Source organism: Schistocerca americana, chromosome 11 (assembly GCF_021461395.2).
Source record: "Schistocerca americana isolate TAMUIC-IGC-003095 chromosome 11, iqSchAmer2.1, whole genome shotgun sequence".
Taxonomy (NCBI): Eukaryota; Metazoa; Arthropoda; class Insecta; order Orthoptera; family Acrididae; genus Schistocerca; species Schistocerca americana.
The window spans coordinates 100,034,110-100,054,789 of record NC_060129.1 but is presented as its reverse complement, the minus strand read 5'-3'; the positions used below and the strand labels follow the sequence as shown (position 1 = coordinate 100,054,789).

At 40.3% G+C, this 20,680-nt stretch overlaps 1 protein-coding gene across 3 annotated transcripts in view; it reads right to left on the bottom strand.

Annotated features, from left to right (window-relative positions):
- Positions 1 to 20,680, bottom strand: part of LOC124553634 — a 518,253-nt gene that overhangs the window by 435,092 nt on the left and 62,481 nt on the right. For all 3 annotated transcript variants that reach the window (XM_047127501.1, XM_047127504.1, XM_047127503.1), the window contains exons 4-5: positions 13,113 to 13,187; positions 4,788 to 4,865 (exon numbers count right to left, since the gene is read on the bottom strand). In XM_047127501.1, coding sequence (XP_046983457.1) covers positions 4,788 to 4,865; positions 13,113 to 13,187 — 153 coding nt within the window. The remainder of the gene's footprint in view (positions 1 to 4,787; positions 4,866 to 13,112; positions 13,188 to 20,680) is intronic.

Here is a 20,680-nt window from a genome sequence, read left to right as displayed (position 1 = left end):
TTTCTCCAAAGGTCTCTTTAATTTTTCAGTAGGCGCCATCTATTTTCCTCTAGTGACACATGCTTATAAATTCTTACATTTCTCCTCTATCCACTCCCGCTTAGCCATTTTGCAGTTCCTGCTGTTTCATTTTTTAGACGTTTGTGTTCCCTTTCGCCTGCTTCATTTATTGGGTTCTTATATTTTCTCCTTTCATCAATTAAATTCAATATCCCTTGCATTAGCAAGGATTTCTACTAGCTCTCGTCTTTTTATCTACTTGATCCCCTGCTGCTTTCCCTATTTCGTCTCTTAAAGATACCCTTTTCTCTTTTACTGTATTCCTTTCCCCTGTTCTTGTCAATCGTTCCCTAATGCTCCCTCAGAAGGTCAGTAAATCTTCGGTTGTTTCAGTTTATCCAGGTCCCTTCTCTTTAAATTCCCACCTTTTTGCAGTTTCTTCAGTTTTAATCTACAGTTCATAACCAGTAAATTGTGGTCAAAGTGCACAGCTGCCCCTGGAAATGCCTTAAAATTAATAACCTGGATCCAAAATCTCTGTCTTACCAATATACAGGATGTTCCATTGACAGTGACCAGGCCAAATATCTCACGAAATAAGCATCAAACAAAAAAACTACAAAGAACGAAACTCGTCTAGCTTGAAGGGGGAAACCAGATGGCGCTATGGTTGGCCCGCTAGATGGCGCTGCCATAGGTCAAACGGATATCAACTGCGTTTTTTTAAACAGAAACCCCCGTTTTTATTTCATATTCGTGTTGTACGTAAAGAAATATGAATGTTTTAGTTGGACTACTTTTTTCGCTTTGTGATAGATGCTACGGTAATAGTGACAAACGTATAAGTACGTGGTATCACGTAACATTCCGCCAGTGCGGACGGTATTTGCTTGGTGATACATTACCTGTGTTAAAATGGACAGATTACCAATTGCGGAAAAGGTCGATAGCTTGTTGATATATGACTATTGTGATCAAAATGCCCAACGGGCGTGTGCTATGTATGCTGCTCGGTATCCTGGACGACATCATCCACGTGTCCGGACCGTTCGCTGGATAGTTACGTTATTTAAGGAAACAGGAAGTGTTCAGCCACATGTGAAACGTCGACCACGAGCTGCAACAAATGATGATGCCCAAGTAGGTGTTTTAGCTGCTGTCGCGGCTAATCCGCGCATCAGTAGCAGACAAATTGTGCGGGAATCGGGGAATCTCAATAACGTCGGTGTTGAGAATGCTACATCAACATCGATTACATCCGAATCTCTATGCACCAGAAATTGCATGGCGACGACTTTGAACATCGTGTACAGTTGTGCCTCTGGGCACAAGAGAAATTACGGGACGATGACTGATTTTTTGCACGCGTTCTGCGAAGCGGCTTTCAGGAACAGCAGTAACATAAACCGGCACAATATGCACTATTGTGCAACGGAAAATCCACGATGGCTGCGACAAGTGGAACATCAGCGACCTTGGCCGGTTAATGTATGGTGCGGCATTATGGGAGGAAGGACAATTGGCCCTCATTTTATCGATGGCAATCTAAATGGTGCAATGTATGCTGATTTCCTTTTTGTTCTACCGATGTTACTACAAGATGTTTCGCTGCATGACAGAATGGCGATGTACTTCTAAACATGATGGATGTCCGGCACATAGGTCGCGTGCGGTTGTAGCGGCATTGAATACCATAATTCGTGACAGGTGGATTGATCGTCGAAGCACCATACCCCCCGCCCGTTCACCGGATCCGACGTCCCCAGATTTCTTTCTGTGTGGGAAGTTGAAGGATATTTGATATCGTGATCCACCGACAACGTCTGACAACGTGCGTCAGCGCATTGTCAATGCATGTGCGAACATTACGGAAGACGAACTACTCGTTCGTGAGATATTGGGCCCAGTCAGTATCAATGGAACACCCTGTGTAAAAAATCTGAAACCTTCGAATGTTTCCAGGCCTCTTCCCCATATACAGCCTTCTTTCATGAATCTCGAACGGCGTGTTAGAAATGATTAAATTAACCTCTGCACAAAATTTTACCCGGTGGCTTCCTCTTTTATCCCTTTCCCCCAGTCCATATTCACCTACTATAATTCCTTCTGTTCCTTAACCGGTCAGTTTTGGTGGACAACTGTACAAAATCTTTGTTAAGGTCTCGGAGTAGTCCAGTTACGAAACTACTAAAGAATTTGTGGGAAGTTGTGGATCACAGATTGGGGTAAACTTCTATTACCACAAAGACAAAACTCACCGATGGCTTACAAAAATATTCCAGGGATAAGTAGATTTTTTATTTTTCTGGGACAGTTACACATGAGATTTTATTTCAAGAGTGCAGCACACAGCTTCAGTACAAGATTCAGAATATATTTGTTGTGTGTGTAGATATTCGCCAATTAGCCACATTCAGCAGTGTTTGAGATACAGAATTTTCTATCATCATGTCCAGCGACTGTCACAGAACCAAACCCACTTCTCACAGCATCGCATTTATACAGAAGTCACTGTGTTAACTTGACCCTCAACCAGAGATGCTGGTAATCTCTTGACATTTTCCTAGTTCGCTTAGTTCAAAAAACGAAATAAAAAACGTTTTCAGTACCATATACACTGAAGCGCCAGAGAAACTGGTATAGACATGCGTATTCAAAAACAAAGATATGTAAACAGATCGAATACGGCGCTACGGTCGGAAACACCTATATAAGAGAACAAGCGGCTGAAGCAGTTGTTAGTTCGGTTACTGCTGCTACCATGGCAGGTTATTAAGATTTATTTGAGTTTCAGTGTGATGTTATAGTCGGTGCACAGGTGGTGGGACACAGCATCTTCGCGATAGTGATGAAGGAGGGATTTTCCAGTACGTCTATTTCACGTGTGTACCTTGAATATCAGGAATCTGGCAAAACATCAAATTTCTATACGGCTGCCTTCCGGGAAAAGGTCCTGCAAGAACGGGACTTATGACAGAAGTGCAACCCTTCCGCAGATTGCTTCAAATTTCAGTGCTGTGCTATCAGTAAACGTCAGTGTGTGAACCATTCGACGAAACGTCATCGATATGGGCTTTCGGAGCTAAAGGCCCTCTCGTGTACCCTTGATGACTGTACTGTACTGTTGATGACTGGAAGCATGTTGCCTTGTCAGACGAGTCTCGTTTCAAATTTTATGGAGCAGATGGACCTGTATGGGTATGGAGACAACCTCACGAATCCATGGACCCTGCATATCAGCAGTGGACTGTTCAAGCTGGTGGAGGTCCTGCAATGGTGTGGGACATTTGCAGTTAGGGTGATATGGGACCCCTGATACATCTAGATACGACTCTAACAGGTGACACATGCGTATGCATACTGTTGTGATCACCTGGATCCATTCATATCCATTGTGCATTCCCTCGGACTTGGTCAATTTCAGCAGGACAATGCGACACCCTACACATCCAAAATTGCTACCGAGGGGCTCCCGGAACTTTATTCTGGCCACCAAACTCCCCAGACATGAACATTATTGAGCATATCCGGGACGCCTTGCAACGTGCTGTTCAGAAGAGATCTCCAGCCCCTCGTACTCTTACGGATTTTTGGAGAGCCCTGCAGTCAGTTCCCTCCAGCACTACTTCAGACATTAGTCAAGTCCATGCCATATGGTGTAGTGGCACTCTTTTGTGCTCGAGGGGGCCCTACACGATATTATGCAAGTATACCAATTTCTTTGGCTCTTCAGTGTATTTATTAGGAGTACAATACAGTGCAAGTATCTATACTCCTGCAGTTATATCCTCTACAGAATGAAGAAGAGAAGCCATTGGCCTCTCATCTGACATTAGAAAAGCATTTCTCAGCTCCATTGAAAGTGTACAGAATAAAGACCCGGACTTCTGTGCAGTGAGTGAGGAAGTGATGTTCGAGGGTAACGCTCTTCCCTCTATCATATTCGCTAAATTTTACAATTCCTGTATAATAACATTTAACTGTTACTCATTAGGCACATGTAGAAATGGATGTACAGGAATGATTTAGTCACAATTTCAAGATATGCTCGGAATGACCTACATAAGTATGTCAAGTCAGAACAGATAATCCTCATCATGTTTTTCTGGGATACGAATATCCTTTGTGCACATACAGAATCTCCTCAAAACGTGGTTCTACATGACAGAGAAGGGAAATATCGCTTATATGTATATGTGAGGCTTGAATTTGTACTTGCAAGAAGCCTGTCAACTTCTTCTGTCTTAAGATGTAAGGCGTTTGGTATTATTGATTGATTGTCTTGTGATAAAAAAGTTTTGCTTGTAAACGTTCTCAGGAAAAGTGTGTGTGTTATGTTTATGTTGAGAGTGACAGTTTTTCGTAAACCTCATCCTTTTACAATTTGGCAAATCATTCACATTACACGCCACATCACTCTTAATTATGACTATGTTATCTTCAAATACTTTCTTTTTTTCTTATCTCCCCCATTTATTGGAAAACCACTGATGCAAATCAAGTTCTTTGTTAAACAGGAACTGGAATGATTTATCAAATAATAAAATAAAATCACTCGTATCGATATAAGACAAATTTGAAACAGCAGAAATGTATGTCTTCATTAACGTACCCTACTCGTTTATAATACAGCTATCTACTTTGTGATTGTCACTTGTTTTATTAGCAAACTTCTACTCGTTGGTGAACCAATCTTTATTGACAATAATGATAAGAAGACGAATAGAGTGGATCAGATGTAAAACGCACAACATATTCCACCAAGTACAGAAAAGACAGATACTTGCCTTGGTAAGCATAGTAAGGTACCGCAACAGTTTTTCTCTCAAAATTGTACTGCTCTGTAGTCTGAAGAAATTGTCGCTCTGCAACATTGGAAAAAGTAATGAATTATATTCTCGTTATGCTTGTCTTTTCTCCACATTTTCTTGAAAAAGAAATAAATTAGAGTTACTGAAGTACTGACGCAAAAGCAAAAGAAACAATTGATGATGAACTAAACTAGAATAAATATTCCATGTATTAGATCTGTCTGATTGTACAGATACAGTCGGTTAAATATCAGGAAAATATATGTAAGCCAATGTCACCGTACTTTCACCTCTTAGAATCTTGTTTTTGTAATTACAGTGAACGATGGACCTTTCTGTTGGTGGGGAGGCTTGCTTGCCTCAGCGATACAGATATCCGTGCCATAGGTGCAACCACAATGGAGGTGTATCAGTTGAGAGGCCGGACAAACGTGGGGTTCTTGAATAGGGGCAGCAGCCTTTTGAGTAGTTGCAGGGGCAAGAGTGTAGATTATTGACTGATTTGGCCTTGTAACAGCAACCGAAACGGCATTGCTGTGCTGGTACTGCGAACGGCTGAAGGCAACTACAGCTGTAATTTTTCCCAAGAGCATGCAGCTTTACTGTATGGTTAAATGATGATGGTCTCATCTTGGGTAAAATATCTCAGAGGTAAAATAGTTCCCCATTCAGATCTCTGGTCAGGGGCTACTCAGCAGGACATCGTTACCAGGAGAAAGAAAACTGGCACGTGGAATGTTAGATCCCTTAATCAGCAGTTAGGTTAGACAATTTAAAAAGGGAAATGGGTAGGTTAAAATCATATATAGTGGAATTAGTGAATATTGGTGGCAGGAGGAACAAGACTACTGGTCAAGTGAGTACAAGTCATAAATAGAAAATCAAATAGGGCTGGTGCAAGAGTAGGTTTAGTACTGAATAAAAATAGTAGGAACAGGATAAGCTACTATGAACAGCACAGTGACGTATAATTGTAGCCAAGACAGGCATGAAGCCCACGCCTACCACAGCAGTACAAGTTTAGACGCCAAGTAGCTCCGCAGATGAAGAGATTCAAGAAATATATATGCGATAAAAGAAATTATTCATATAGTTAAGGAAGACGAAAATTTTATAGGAGAAAAAGGAGAAGGAAAAGTAGTAGGTGAATATGGACTGGTCGGTAAGGAATGAAAGAGGAAGCCGCCTGGTAGAATTTTGCACAAAGCATAACCTAATCGTTGCTAACACTTGTTTGAAGAATCATGAAAGAAGGCTGTACACGTGGAAGAGGCCTGGAGACACTGGAAAGATTCAGATCGGTTATATTACTGTTAGACAGAGCTTTAGGAACCAGGTTTCAAATTGTAAGACATTTCCAGGTGCAGATGTGGAGTCTGACCACAATTTATTGGTTTGAACTACAGATTAAAACTGAAAAAACAGCAGAAAGGTAATATATAAGTAGATGGGCCCTGGATAAACTGAAAGTACCGGAGCTTGTAGAGAATTTCAGAGAGAGAATTACGGAAAGATTGACAAGAACAGGGGAAATAAATGTAGTAGAAAAAGAATAGGTAGTTTTGAGAGATGATATAGTGAAGTTAGCAGAGGATCAAGTAGGTAAAGAGGCAAAGGCTAGATTAAATCCTCAGATAACCGAAGAGATACTGAATTTAATTGATGAAAGGAGAAAATACAAAACTGCAGTAAATGAAGCAGGCGAAGAGAAATATAAACGTTCCAAAAATGAGATCAGCAGGAAGTGCAAAATGGCTAAGCTGGTACGGCTAGAGGACAAATGCAAGGATGTAGAGGCACATATCTCTAGGGGTAAATAGATACTGCCTACAGTAAAATTAAAAAGACCTTTGGAGAAAGGTTAACCACCTGTATGAATATCAAGAACTCAGATTGACAACTAGCCCTAAGCAAAGAAGGAAATGCAGAAAGGTGGAACGAGTATATAGAAGTGAACTCTACCTAAGGGCAATATTATGAAAATTGAAGAGGACATAGATCAAGATGAAATGGAAGAGGTGAAACTACATGAAGAATTTTACACAGCACTGAAAGATCTAAGTCAAAACAAGGCACCAGAAGTAGACAACAATCCATTAGAGACAAGTAAAATACCCTCAGTCTTCAAAAAGAATATAATAATTCCGATCCCCAAGAAAGCAGATGTTGACAGATGTGAAAATTAGCCAAATATCAGCATAATAAGTCACGGCTGTGTAATACTAACACGAATTCTGTATAGATAATTGGAAAAACTGGTAGAAGCCAACCTCAGGAATGATCAACTTGGATCCCGTAGAAACGTTGGACCATGGGTGGCAGTATTGTCCCTACGACTTATCTTAGAAGATAGATTAACGAAAGGCAACCTACATTTCTAGCAGAGAAAGATTTTGACAATGTTGACTGGTATACATTCTTTCAAATTCTGAAGGTGGCAGGATCCAAATACAGATAGCAAAAAGCTATTTACATTTTGTACAGAAACCAGGTGGCATTCATAAAAGTCGAAGGGCATGGAAGGGAAGCAGTGGTTGAGAAGGTAGTGAGACAGGGTTGTAGCCTCTCCCCGATGCTATTCAATCTGTATATTGAGCAAGCAGTAAAGGAAACAAAAGAAAAATTTGGAGAAGGTATAAAATCCATGGAGAAGAAATAAGAACTTTGAGTTTTTCCGATGACACTGTAATTCTGTCAGAGACAGCAAAGGACTTGGAGGAGCAGTTGAACGGCATGGACTGTGTCTTGAACGGGGGATACAAGATGAACATCAACAAGAGGAAAACGAGGATAATGGGATGTAGTCGAATTAAATCAGGTGATTGTGAGGGAATTAGATTAGGAAATGGGACACTTCAAGTAGTAGATGAGTTTTGCTACTTTGGGGAGCCAAATAACTGATGATGGTCGAAGTAGAGATGATATAAAATACAGACAGAGTATGGCAAGGAAAGCGTTTCTGACGAAGAGATAGTTGTGAAGATCGAGTACAGATTTAAGTGTTGGAAATTCTTTATGAAAGTATTTGTATGGAGTGTAGCCTGCTTCGAAGTGAAACATGGACCACAAGTAGATTAGACAAGAAGGGATCAGAAGTTTCCCAAATGTGGTGCTATAGAAGAATGCTGAAGGTTAGATGGGTAATCACGTGACTAATGAAGAGGTATTGAGTAGAATTGGGGAGAAGAGGAATTTGTGGCACAACTTGACTAGAAGAAGGGATCGGTTGGTAGGACACGTTCTGAGGCATCAAGGGATCCGCAATTTAGTACTGGAGGGAAGTGTGGAGGTAAAAAGTCGTAGAAGGAGAGCAAGAGATGAATACAGTAAGCAGATTCAGAAGGACGTAGCTTGCAGTAGGTACTCGGAGATGAAGAAGTTTGCACACTAAACAGTGGCATGGAAAGCTGCATCAAACCAGTCTCTGAACTGAAGTCAACAACAACAACAACACCAACAATTGCAATCGTTCGGCATTAAGCCATTTCCAAATAGAATATTTTGACATGTAGGCTTATGACACGTAGAGGTAACGACATAATACGCACACCCCTATCAAACATAAACCTATATGCGAAAATCGTTTCTTCAGGATAGCTTAATGCGGTAACTACAAGCATGAAAACAAAATTCCAAGAGTTGAAAGTAAGATAACATCATTAAAAAATTGTAGAAGCTGTGGACCCATATTTCAAGAAAGTAAAACAAATAATTTTGACAGGGACAGACATTTCCTCTCTTTTTCCTCTCTATTTCAATCTAGTCAATGACTCGCTGACGTTTTCTTTTACTACCCGCCCTCCCCCTCCCGCCACCCCCCCCCCCCCCCCCACACACACACTTTACATTGATCTTCACATTCTGATCTGTGTGTTGCATTATAATGTGCAACCATCAGAGTTGCTGGGTGAGTCAATTCATTCATGAACTACCAGTACCAGCAACTGCAGGAACATAAATAAACTATGACAACAACAGACTATAACTACGAGTATTTCCAGCCTACTCACACCAGTAATTTTTCGAAAGAGGAAAGCAGCTACATAAAAAAATAAAAAAAACTCCTTTCCTCTCAGACCATCCAACTTAACTTCTTTAGTACTGTATCTATGTACTCTATGCACAGTGAGTAGCCTGTTTTCGATAAGGTTACACTGTAATAGATTCGTAATATATCAAGACACCTATACAAATAAGGAGATGCTGCACAAAACACGATAACAATGCTTCCATGAACCACAAAAGATAGCCTTAGCAATATTTGTGAGGTATGTCAAAAATGGCTCTGAGCACTATGGGACTTAACATTTGTGGTCATCAGTCCCCTAGAACTAATTTAACCTAACTAACCTGACATCACACACATCCATGCCCGAGGCAGGATTCGAACCTGCGACCGTAGCGGTCACGCGGTTCCAGACTGAAGCGCCTAGAACCCCACGGCCACACCGGCCAGCGATGTATGATACTCTGCTGCTTAAGTCTTCCTCCTCCTTCACCACATGTTAATTTTCAAATAATGTGGACTCCTAAATATTGTTAGAAATTTGCTGCTAAGAAATAAACCTGTTCACTAGACATACTGTCTGATTATTCACAGCAGACATTGCATATCCTTATTGTAAAGGCTTTCCATGAATAGTTAAATGGGTAATTAGTGAAGTGTGAAAGCAGGTTGCATGAACAGTTAAATGGTTAACTGAAGAGGTGGTACATGTTTAAGCTGACAAATAAAGCTAAGCTTACTATTGCTGGTAACATGGCGTGATGGATTGATGTTTGAGGGCTTTCACTGTTGTTGGCTACAATTTTTGTGAACATTTACTACCTTATGAGGAAGAGGCTACTGAGTACTTGGTTTCTTAGGTGTTTCTACCTCCTTTAACTGTGTAAAAGAACAGTTACGGTTTTGCAAAAATTTTTTTTAGAATTCTCTTGCTGTGTGGACATTCTGTAAATAAACTTGCTTGGTTAATTCAGTTTTTCTTTCAGGTTTCTTTATTTCTATTGAAATACCATTCCCCAGACATGTTTCCATTCTTCAAACCATGAATGGATTCATATATCACATCTATCATTACTTCTTAATGTCATTGTTTTCAATATCTCTTTCTACAATTCTTATTCATGTCATAAACCTTCATTTGCTTGTGCCTTAATTCTTCTCTTTAGTAGTTACTGTGTTCCATATGAGGTGTTATTTACTGCTGCTTTCTTTACCTGTACAGGTTTTGGTGTTGTCACAGATACATTTACTAAATAATTTCTCCCTTATTCCACATTCATGAATCATGCTAGCAGATCATGTACTTCTGCCACACTGGGGGTGAAACCCGGATCCTTGCCTTGAGCTGTGAGTACGCATCGTCAGTCGTGTCCACTTTATTTAGTTGATAACAGAAAACGATCTGGGTTCTACGTCCCAGTCCGTCGTACAACTTAATCTACTGGGAAGTCGCAAAGCAGTGCACACTCCTCTGCAGAGTGAGAAAATCATTCTGCTGTCGACACGTTTGGTTGCTGGCCTAAAAACTTCATTGCTTCGCAATTTTGTACTTCAATTTTCTTTTCACTTTACAAACACTGAATGACTGTTTAACAAAATGTAATCAATTTTCTTTTAGCATACCTCGCTACCTTAAAAAGCCACTTTTTTAATCGTTTTCTTTTGGAATAACGCCTTGAGGACAGTCTCGTTCTTCTTATTCGCAAATTCCGTACTGACTGATCTTCACTTCTATTCCCTTATCCAAAATTCGAATTTATTCTTTCACTTTTGGCACACTTTTGAATTGAAGTCCTTTGCTGTCATTTATTACTCTCTGTAACTGTTCCTTAAAATCGTCATTGTCTTCGAAATAATATATTAAATGTATAAACAACCACCAGCTGTAGTAGAATGAAACGATGACATGGAAATTTGTGCCGGACCGGGACTCAAACCCAGGTTTCTCGCTAATCACCAGCAGCCGCCTTGCGATTCGGCCATCCGTGCACGACTCGCAGCGAGACCCGAACTTCCGTATGGCGTTAAGCACGCCTCTGCAGCCTATACTCGTACAGCCATTACGTATGTACCAGTACAGATGGGACATTGTACCCGAAATTCACCTGCACGGTGTCGGAGGGTAAGTACGATAGTGCAGCGTCTGTGTCACTCTGAACATGACCGAAAGTTCCTTCTCACTTGCAGCTAGCCACCAATCTTTAGACTCATTTCTGAATGGCTCTGTCCCTGTCTCCTGTAGAATGGACAGTCCAGCAGAGAAACATTACTATACAGGGTGCTAATTAGAGAAATTTACATTTCACATGGTAAGCATAGAGCAAAGATTAGATTTTACTAGTAACAATTGCTGACCAAATTAGGAGATGAAGGGTTGTCTCTCCATAGCATCTCAAAGATGAAAAGACGTATATCAGTCATAAATAGCATTTGGAACTGTGAATTGTTCAGATGTAATTCAAACATCATCACATTCGATTTTACTCATGCATATGCAAAGTTATCTTTCTACTTAATTTTGGAAATAGCTAAACAAGTGACTCTTCCTCGATGTACAGCGTGGAAATAAAGTGATCCGGTGAAACAAATGAAGTAGGTGACATCAAGAAGGTCAGTAAACACAGAATATCTAAGTAGGTACGGTATACAAAGATGCAGTCCCTGTAGTAATGGACTAATGTCATAGAGTAAATTATTACCCAGCTATAATATTATATGCTTATTGTACAACTGAAGTTCTTCAAACTCAGTACTGTGTGTAGATGTTTGTGAATTAGTAAGTACTCAATATGGATATCTAGAAAAAGCATATGCTCAAACTCATTGCAAACCGGAAAGGTCTTTATTTCACGTTATGTGGAAGCTTTTAGTTTTCATTCTACTGAGTTAAAAAAGTACTAATTTTGTTTGGAGTGCATTCCTTGAGGTTTCTTTAGGTACTCATTTTTTTCTCTTGGTAAGATTAGGTAGGATCTTCAGGTCCTCTCATGTGTCTTGTGAGATATTCTTTGAAAGTTAATATTTCATTATGATTAGTAAATGAGCGATTCTCAATAATAACACTAATAACAATAGTAATAGCTATTGCAATATTCACAAACATATAGTACATAGCATTATGTGACAATTACTTTAATAATAAATGCAACTATAGTAACAATTATGAATGTATGCTACTTCAGGGATGTCAGTCTAATTAACAGAATGATAGCCTATTATCTCCACACGTTTTGTCACATGTCAGTAATGAGATCCAACAGTAATATATTGCACCATTACAGTGGGAAACATTTCTGGAGAACAGTACCATTCAGCTGGAAAGACGACAGCTTTTCATCAACTATATACACCAGAAAAGTCTGTATTCTAATATACCATCCATGGTACTTGAAATGAAGGTCCTACATTGGTCACTGAAGGTTTGTATTTAAGATCCTAACTATCTGATGCATTTTATTTAGTCTTTCGTACTGTTCGTTTTCATACAATGTGTCCTTCTTCAGGCAGATTCAGATTGACGTATCTCCTGTCCATCCTCTACCCCAATCAGTTCCTCTTTCCTCCCTGATGGAAGAATCTGTGTTTACCATACATGCATGTGGTGCTACCTACTTTCATTTTATTGTTCACAGTACTGGGAGTTGCAGTCACATAAGCTAAGAACTGAGCTGCCCATCTGCTGCTCTGCGAATTTTAGTGATCTAACTGTATTTCTCTTCTTTTATGTAAGATTGTGACGAGACTAAGATACAAAGGACCAAAAACTAGATGATGAAAGACACTATTTAACTAGGTGACTTTGATGTTACAGAGGAAAACTTTAGTATAATTTTCTTTATAGCTTCTCAATGACAGGAGGCACAACATGTTACGAACTAATGGACAAGTGTGTGTGGTACTTGATGTAACTAGTAGTTTTGTATAGTGCTAAACACCAACAGCAGTAGCCATCTAATGTCATTGCCACCATTGTGTTTGTTCTTACCTTTTACAGCATATGGGACTGCTTTAGGTCTATCTATTGTTTCACAGTCCTATTTATGTGTCTTCTGTGTTTCTATTGCATTGCACTTCTTATCAGGTGAAACACTAACATTTCCTTCCAGTTTGGAACGCTATTAAATCTAAAAATAGGCCGATTTTGAAATTAAAAAAAATTTATGTACTGTCGCTTCTTATCCTTACAACACGTGACCTGTATACAGCCATTGACATAAAATGCAAAAGCTACTGGGCTAAAGATCCATGCAATGTGCCATGCTTAGCTGTGGATGATGGTGAGATGTTTAACTTACCATGGTCATGTGGCATTATTAATTCTCCAATATTTGCTGCCATTCTTGCCGCATGATCATCTTGCAGCGTTTCCCCTGAAATTAAAAAAAAATCCCCTGAAATTTATCATAGAAGATATTTTCTTATTTAAAAAATATCCAAAAATTTTTGGTACTCAGAGCCACTAGGTACACAGACATTTGAAAATGAAACGAATATTTGTTTTCAGCAGCTTAGCTTTTGTAATGTCTCAAACACTTTTTTGTATTTTGAAACTTCTGATGTAATTTTTTACTTCCAGTGTGTGCGAAACGTGATTCTTACAGCTTCATCATCATAAAAACAGAAAATTATTTTCTTTTAATTTATTGTCAATGTGTGTTTCATTAACAATGTATCACATTTGTGACTCCCGTTATATTTCTGGAAAAATATGGAAAATTTTTACTGATTTCGTCAGTTGGTAGAGCACTTGCCAGCGAAAGACAAAGGTCCCGAGTTCGAGTCTCGATCCGGCATACAGTTTTAATCTGCCAGGAAGTTCCATATCGGCGTCCAGTCCACTGCACAGTGAAAACCTCGTTGTGCATACATCCCCCAGGCTGTGGCTAAGCCACGTCTTCGCAATATCCTTTCTTTCAGGAGTGCTAGTTCTGCAAGGTTCGCAAGATTGCTTGATTTCCTGTGTTATTATCACTGGACTAACATTAATAATATGTGCATCTAATTCTGTTGTGGTTGTTCACTTTATTGAATTTCATTTAAGTAATGTATTTTACATATTTCGTGGTCTGGAATTGCAGATTTACGAAAGTAGTGTGCAGTGTTGAGTGGCAAGTTCTGTCTTTCCTGTGGCCAGCAAGTCATGGTCGGTAGCTTGTTCCACTGGTGCCATGCGAGGGCAGGCCAGCAGGCACATCATGGCCACAGCTGGGACCAATGGACAAGACAAAGTCAGTTGGTGTGGGCTCCATTGTGTTTGAATTATATTTATAGATCTTTACTGGGGTGCCAATTAATTTATGTTTCATAATGTTTCCATAAGGTGAGGTTCAACAGCGATATAGTGTTTTATAAAATGCATTTTAAATACCAGCTGTCTACCGGTTTTGGTAATAACCACCCTCCAGAATGCCTATCAACATCAACATTAATGATTTAGGAATGTACAATTCCTACACAAATTACAAAACTCAACAAATATACGGTTGCAAAATTCATTTTTGTACTTACTGCGTAATACAGATTACTTAAAAGTATCCCATACTCCACTGAAGCTGAACAATATTAAAATTATCGAGTGATATTGTACAAACACCTGACATAATTTGTGTTAGAATACTGACAGTCATATCTCATGTCAAACAGACAGACGTCACAGGAAAAACAAGACGAACAATTACTGGAAGAATGCGTCAGGAGTCAAGTTATATCAGAGAAAGTACATTTGTACTGCATAGGTAACACAATAACATACTTTTGCTGCAGTGGTAAAGTGAAGGAACAGAACATCTTTACCGACATCGTTGACTGAGAGTAAAAAAAAAGAGAGGAATATTAATACTGGAATTTATAGTAAAATCTGTGGTAAGATAGAAGCGGAACCACATATAAGTGAAACCAGAAATTATTACAACAACAAATGTGTACACCTGGTTCAGAGCGCAAAAGAAATTATGTAATAAAAGCAGTAATGTTAGTCTAAAGAGCAACAACTAATTTCCGATGGTACTTCACTTACAACACCCCTTTTTTTTTTACTTAACTGATATTTTTGAAAAGAGACTGTATCTAACGTTTTAAATCAAAACAAACAGTGCTGTGCAATTGCGTATATCGTTTCAAGACGATCAGTTATATAGTTCTGTGTAACGTAATGACAAACTTCAAAATGTAATTTTTTCGTGACAGCGCTAAAATTACCTATACCTCATACTGTAAGTGCTATTCTTGAACAACAGATGACAGTCAGCAGGTGAGTATATAAAGATCACGAAGAGGAGAGATGTAAGAAAAAACATAAATGCTTCATAGGATGATAGTAATCGATTAACAACAAATAATTCCTATATTAACACACAGCAGCAGAAAAAAACTAATTTTCTACTCAGTGTGGTACAATTAAGTGCTAAAAACCACCTAGGCATCAGGTTACACATCATCATTATTAACTGTATTGGATATACAGAACAGTAACGATCATGGCATAACATTGACATCTACACTATTGAGAAAATTTAGGGAACTGGTATTTCAAGTTGACTGCCAAACTAGTCTAAGGCTGCCAACATACATTGCGCATAAGAACCATGAAGTTGTGGATATTAAACCAATCCATGTCTAAAAACAATCTAATCATTATACTTCTACCTATTTAAAGATAACAGGGTAAGGAGATGAACCCAGTCAGATTACATACAACAAATATTGGTCATAGATATCATTACTGTAGAATACAATAAGACTCTATATCAGTGTTAGTTTCGTGACCACAGATGAACGATAAAAAAGTTAAAGATAATTACACAAATACCAGATATTACGTATTTGGTGACAAACCGTATCACATCCAGGCCAAGAACATTGCCCCTAGCACAACGTCTATATACAGATACCACAAAGACCTACATTTCTTAATGGAACATGATTACAATTGGCGTACAATTTCATATAATCATAAGGTAACTTATCTATGTATCTATGTATCTATGTATCTATGTATCTAAGAGGACCAAAACATGCAAATAAGAGGTTTGAGATCAATAGGAGATATACACTATGTAATCAAAAGTATCCGGGCACCTGGCTGAAAATTACTTACAAGTTCGTGGTACCCTCCATCGGTAATGCGGGAATTCAGTATGGTGTTAGCTCACCCTTAGCCTTGATGAACGCTTGCACTCTCGCAGGCATACGTCCAATCAGGTGCTGGAAGGTTTCTTGGGGAATGGCAGCCCATTCTTCACGGAGTGCTGCACTGAGGAGAGGTATTGATGTCGGTCGGCGAGACCTGGCACGAAGTCGGCGTTCCAAAACATCCCAAAGGTGTTCTATAGGATTCAGATCAGGACTCTGTGCAGGCCAGTCCATTACAGGGATGTTATTGTCGTGTAACAACTCCGCCACAGGCCGCGCATTATGAACAGGTGCTCGATCGTTTTGAAAGATGCAATCGCCATCCCCGAATTGCTGTTTAACAGTTGGAGGAGGCAAGAATGTGCTTAAAACATCAGTGTAGTCCTGTGCTGCGATAGTGCCACGCAAACCAACAAGGGGTGCAAGCCCCCTCCATGAAAAACACGACCACACCATAACACTACCGACGCCGAATTTTACTGTCGGCGTTACACACTCTGGCATATGACGTTCACCGGCCATACGCCATACCGACACCTTGCCATCGGATCGCCACATTGTGTACCGTGATTCGTCACTCCACATAACGTTTTTCCAGTGTTCCATATTTAATGTTTACGCTCGTGAACCCGAACGAGGCGTCGTTTGGCATTTATCAGCGTGATGGGTGGCTTATGAGCAGCCGCTCGACCATGAAATCCAAGTTTTCTCACCTCCCGCTATAGCACCCCAACGACTCCCTTAAGGTCAATTAAGACAGAATATAATAATATGAAGTAGGGAAGAGTTATATTGGCAAATACGTCATCTTTGCCGATAAGCTAACACCAAGAAGTTTTGATAACAACAACATTATACATCACTGAGAGTTTTTCTCATGAAAAGAGGAGGAGGAAACCTCAGATTTAATTAATGGACAAATATGCAAGTGATAATTGCAATTAATATCTTGAAAGCTAAGTCCAAGGTGATGTTAGTCAGAGATAACTTTTATGTGGAAGAGAGTTTTAAGCGCAAACGAAGAAATTCAATGTGGTTACAATACTCTTTCACAGAAGAAGTCGCTTGCTGGCTCTCGTCCTGTAAGGACGTGCGAGAACAATTCTTGTTTTAGTTATTGAGAGTACGGAAGGCGACGAGATTGTTTTGCGTTCAGAAGTGTTTCTTGCGTGACGTGATTCACGAACTTCGGAAACTGATTTTATAAGCAGAGACAGGAACTGATAGACGCGTTTAACCGTGCATAGCGGGTTAATTGAACTTTATTGACGAAACTAGTGAATATTGGAACTAAAAGAAGACTGGATAGTATATCAAAGGACTACACTCGATTAGTCTCGAGTAGGACACAATTACACGACTTCTCGAAGATCGTAATTGTCAAGAAACTTAATTTTAACAGAACTGACTTTACCAACCAACTGCGTGTGAGTGTGGTGCGAAAGTTATACAGTATTTAGTGGACAAGGAACAATAAACTGTTCGTTCCAAGTGAAATATCAAGCGTGGACTACATTATTAAGTGATGTAATCGATGATGGTTAACGAACGACTGTTCAGCAGGGACAATTTAATCTGAATATCAAAATACCTACTTCATTAATTGAAAAGAGAACTTTTGAACATTTTTTTTAACACTACGGCGTAGGTTCACTCAGACGTGATCAAATAGTATCTGTGGATATCGCTTCATACAGGTTCAAGAACTCCATAGCAACGAGCCAACAGCCGGCCGAAGTGGCCGAGCGGTTAAAGGCGCTACAGTCTGGAACGGCACGACCGCTACGGTCGCAGGTTCGAATCCTGCCTCGGGCATGGTTGTGTGTGATGTCCCTAGGTTAGTTAGGTTTAAGTAGTTCTAAGTTCTAGGGGACTTATGACCACAGCAGTTGAGTCCCATAGTGCTCAGAGACATTTGAACCATTTTTGAACGAGCCAACAACGTACGAGAAGAACGATAATTACAATGTTTCCTCGCAATTGGTGGTGTGTACGATGCGGATGAGATAAGATTTAACAACTACTGCATATCCGGGCAATGAATCATTCAAGCTTAAATCAGAAGATGCGTCCATCGTACGAGTTCGCATTTGTGTCTCCCGTTCGCCAACGGGGACCTGCGTCATTGTGCACCGTGTCTCAACTCGACTGCGAGAGCTGTGGCAGTAGCAGCCTTACGGCGTCCACAGTATGAGCACGCGGTTCGAGTGCAGGGACGCCAGAATGCCTAACTGTCACAGTACTTGCAGAGGATCCTGATGCAGTTCGGAATTCCGTGTGATGGTCAGGAATGATGTCTGCCTATTACGCATTACCACCCTCTTCAACTGCCGGTGGTCTCCATCAGTCAACAGATGAGGTCGACCAGTACGCTTTTGGGCTGTACGTGTCCCTTCACGTTTCCACTTCACTATCACATCGGAAACAGTCGATCTATGGATCCTTAGGAGTGTGGAAATCTCGCGTACAGACGTGGGGCACAAGGGAGACCCAATCACCTGACCACGTCCGAAGACCGTGAGTTCTGTGGAGCGTCCCATTCCGCTCTCTCGCGATGTCTAATGACTGCTGAGGTTGCTGATAAGGAGTACCTGTCAGTAGGTGGCAGTACAATGCACCTAACATGAAAACATATGTTTTTGCGGGTGTCCGGATACTTTTGATCACATAGTGTATCTCACTTCAAGGTGTTACGCCAAAAGCAGGAGAAATGAAAACATTTTCTCTAAAAAGAGAGGAATTATACAAGCTACAAGTCTGTTAACTTAAGTGAATCCACAACAAATCTAAAAAGATGAGTTTATTGATTACAAAGATCGCAGTACATTGAAACATAAGCCAAGTATAAAATATATATACACGATAACACCTATTTGAAACCACATTGCAAAGATTTTTGCAAAGATATTTCAATTCTTGCGGTAGCTTACTAAAAATGGATGCAGCAGTATACTGCACACCTTTCTACACAAGAGTTAAGGAAGTCCGACGCAAATGCAGGTTGGATTTATGCCGAGTATTAACTGAGCGAAAGCTGCTTATGCTTGTGAATGGGCTGATATTGTTAATAGGGAATGACAGTACAGAATATATATATTCAAAATACCCAGACTAGTGAAAAGGGGTCGACAAGAGGTTGCGAACTAACACCACTTATTGCCCGAACCGCCCGTTTCTGAGACAAAAATATTCTTTTAGAATGGGAAGAGTTACCCCAAAATATAATACCATACGACGTAACAGAATGAAAATAAGCTAAGTAGACTAATTTTCGTTTTATACAATCACTTACTTCAGATAACGTTGGAATAGTAAAAATGGAAGCATTGAGTGTCAGAACAAAGATCCTGAACGTGGGCTTTCCGTGACAATTTAGAATATATCTGAACAGCCAGAAATTTGAACTGTTCAGTTTTGTTAATCATATCCCCATTCTGTGAAATTAAAACGTCGGCTTTTGTTGAATTGTGTGTTAGAAACAGTAAAAACTGAATCTTACAGTGATATAGCGTTAGTTTATTTTCTACGAACCATGAACTTATGTCACGAACTGTACTATTTTAAACCGAGCCAATGTTGCACACAACATCCTCTATTGCCAAGCTAGTGTCATCAGCAAGCAGAAATATTTTAGAGTTACCTGTAATACTGGAGGGCATAACATTTATATAAACAAGGAACAGGAGCGGCCCCAAGTCTGATCCCTGGGCCCTCCCCATATGACCTTACCCCACTCAGACCCTACAGCACAGCCATTCTCAACACTATTCTCTGCTGTTGAAGTAAGAGTTGAACCAACTGTGAACTACTCCCCAAATTCCGTAATGATAAAACTTCTAGAGCAATATTTTGTGATCAACACAAACGCCTCAGTCAAATCAAAAGATACGCCCAGCGTTTGAAACCTCTTGTTTAATCCATGTACTGTCTCAGAGAGAAAAGAGAATACAGCGTTTTCAGTTGTTAAACGGCTTCTAAAGCCGAACTGTAGGGGGGCAGGAATTTCGAGGGGGGAGACTGTACGATGTCGAATGGCGCGCTTTGCCTTCCCTGCTGTGAGACAGTCCTTCCTGGCATCTTTTTGTGCTTACGCCATGAGATGGCAGGTCAACAGGCATGTCACTGCACCGCGTGTTGCTGCAGTCCTGGTGAGGCAGTGGTGGATCACAGGAAGTCAGCTGGTGCAGATCCCTAAACAGAAAGCCTGCTGCCAGCTGGTACGCCAGGCAGCTGTCTACAGGACATCACACAAGTGTGACCGCCGTGTGGGCACAGAGAGTCTGGCGAGGAGGTGGTTTGTTTCCCCAGCGCAGTGGACGGCTATTCCAGAGCATATGGCGAAAGGGGCTACTGCATTTCAAAACGAGCATTACCTACATCTGAAACTTCCTGACAGATTAAAACTGTGTGCACAGTTTTAATCTGCCAGGAAGTTTCATATCAGCGCACACTCCGCTGCAGAGTGAAAATTCTCATCCTGGATTACCTACATCTCCCTACCTACCTACCTGCCTACATTAAATAATCACAGTATAGTGTATAGTCCAGAGAGCAACTGGTGCATTCAGTGTACTGGTTCCCAAATAATATTACACGCTGGAGGTGGCTGTACAGCGATGTGCTATCGTCTGTGCGACGGTACCCTGGCCACACAAATACACTCCTGGAAATTGAAATAAGAACACCGTGAATTCATTGTCCCAGGAAGGGGAAACTTTATTGACACATTCCT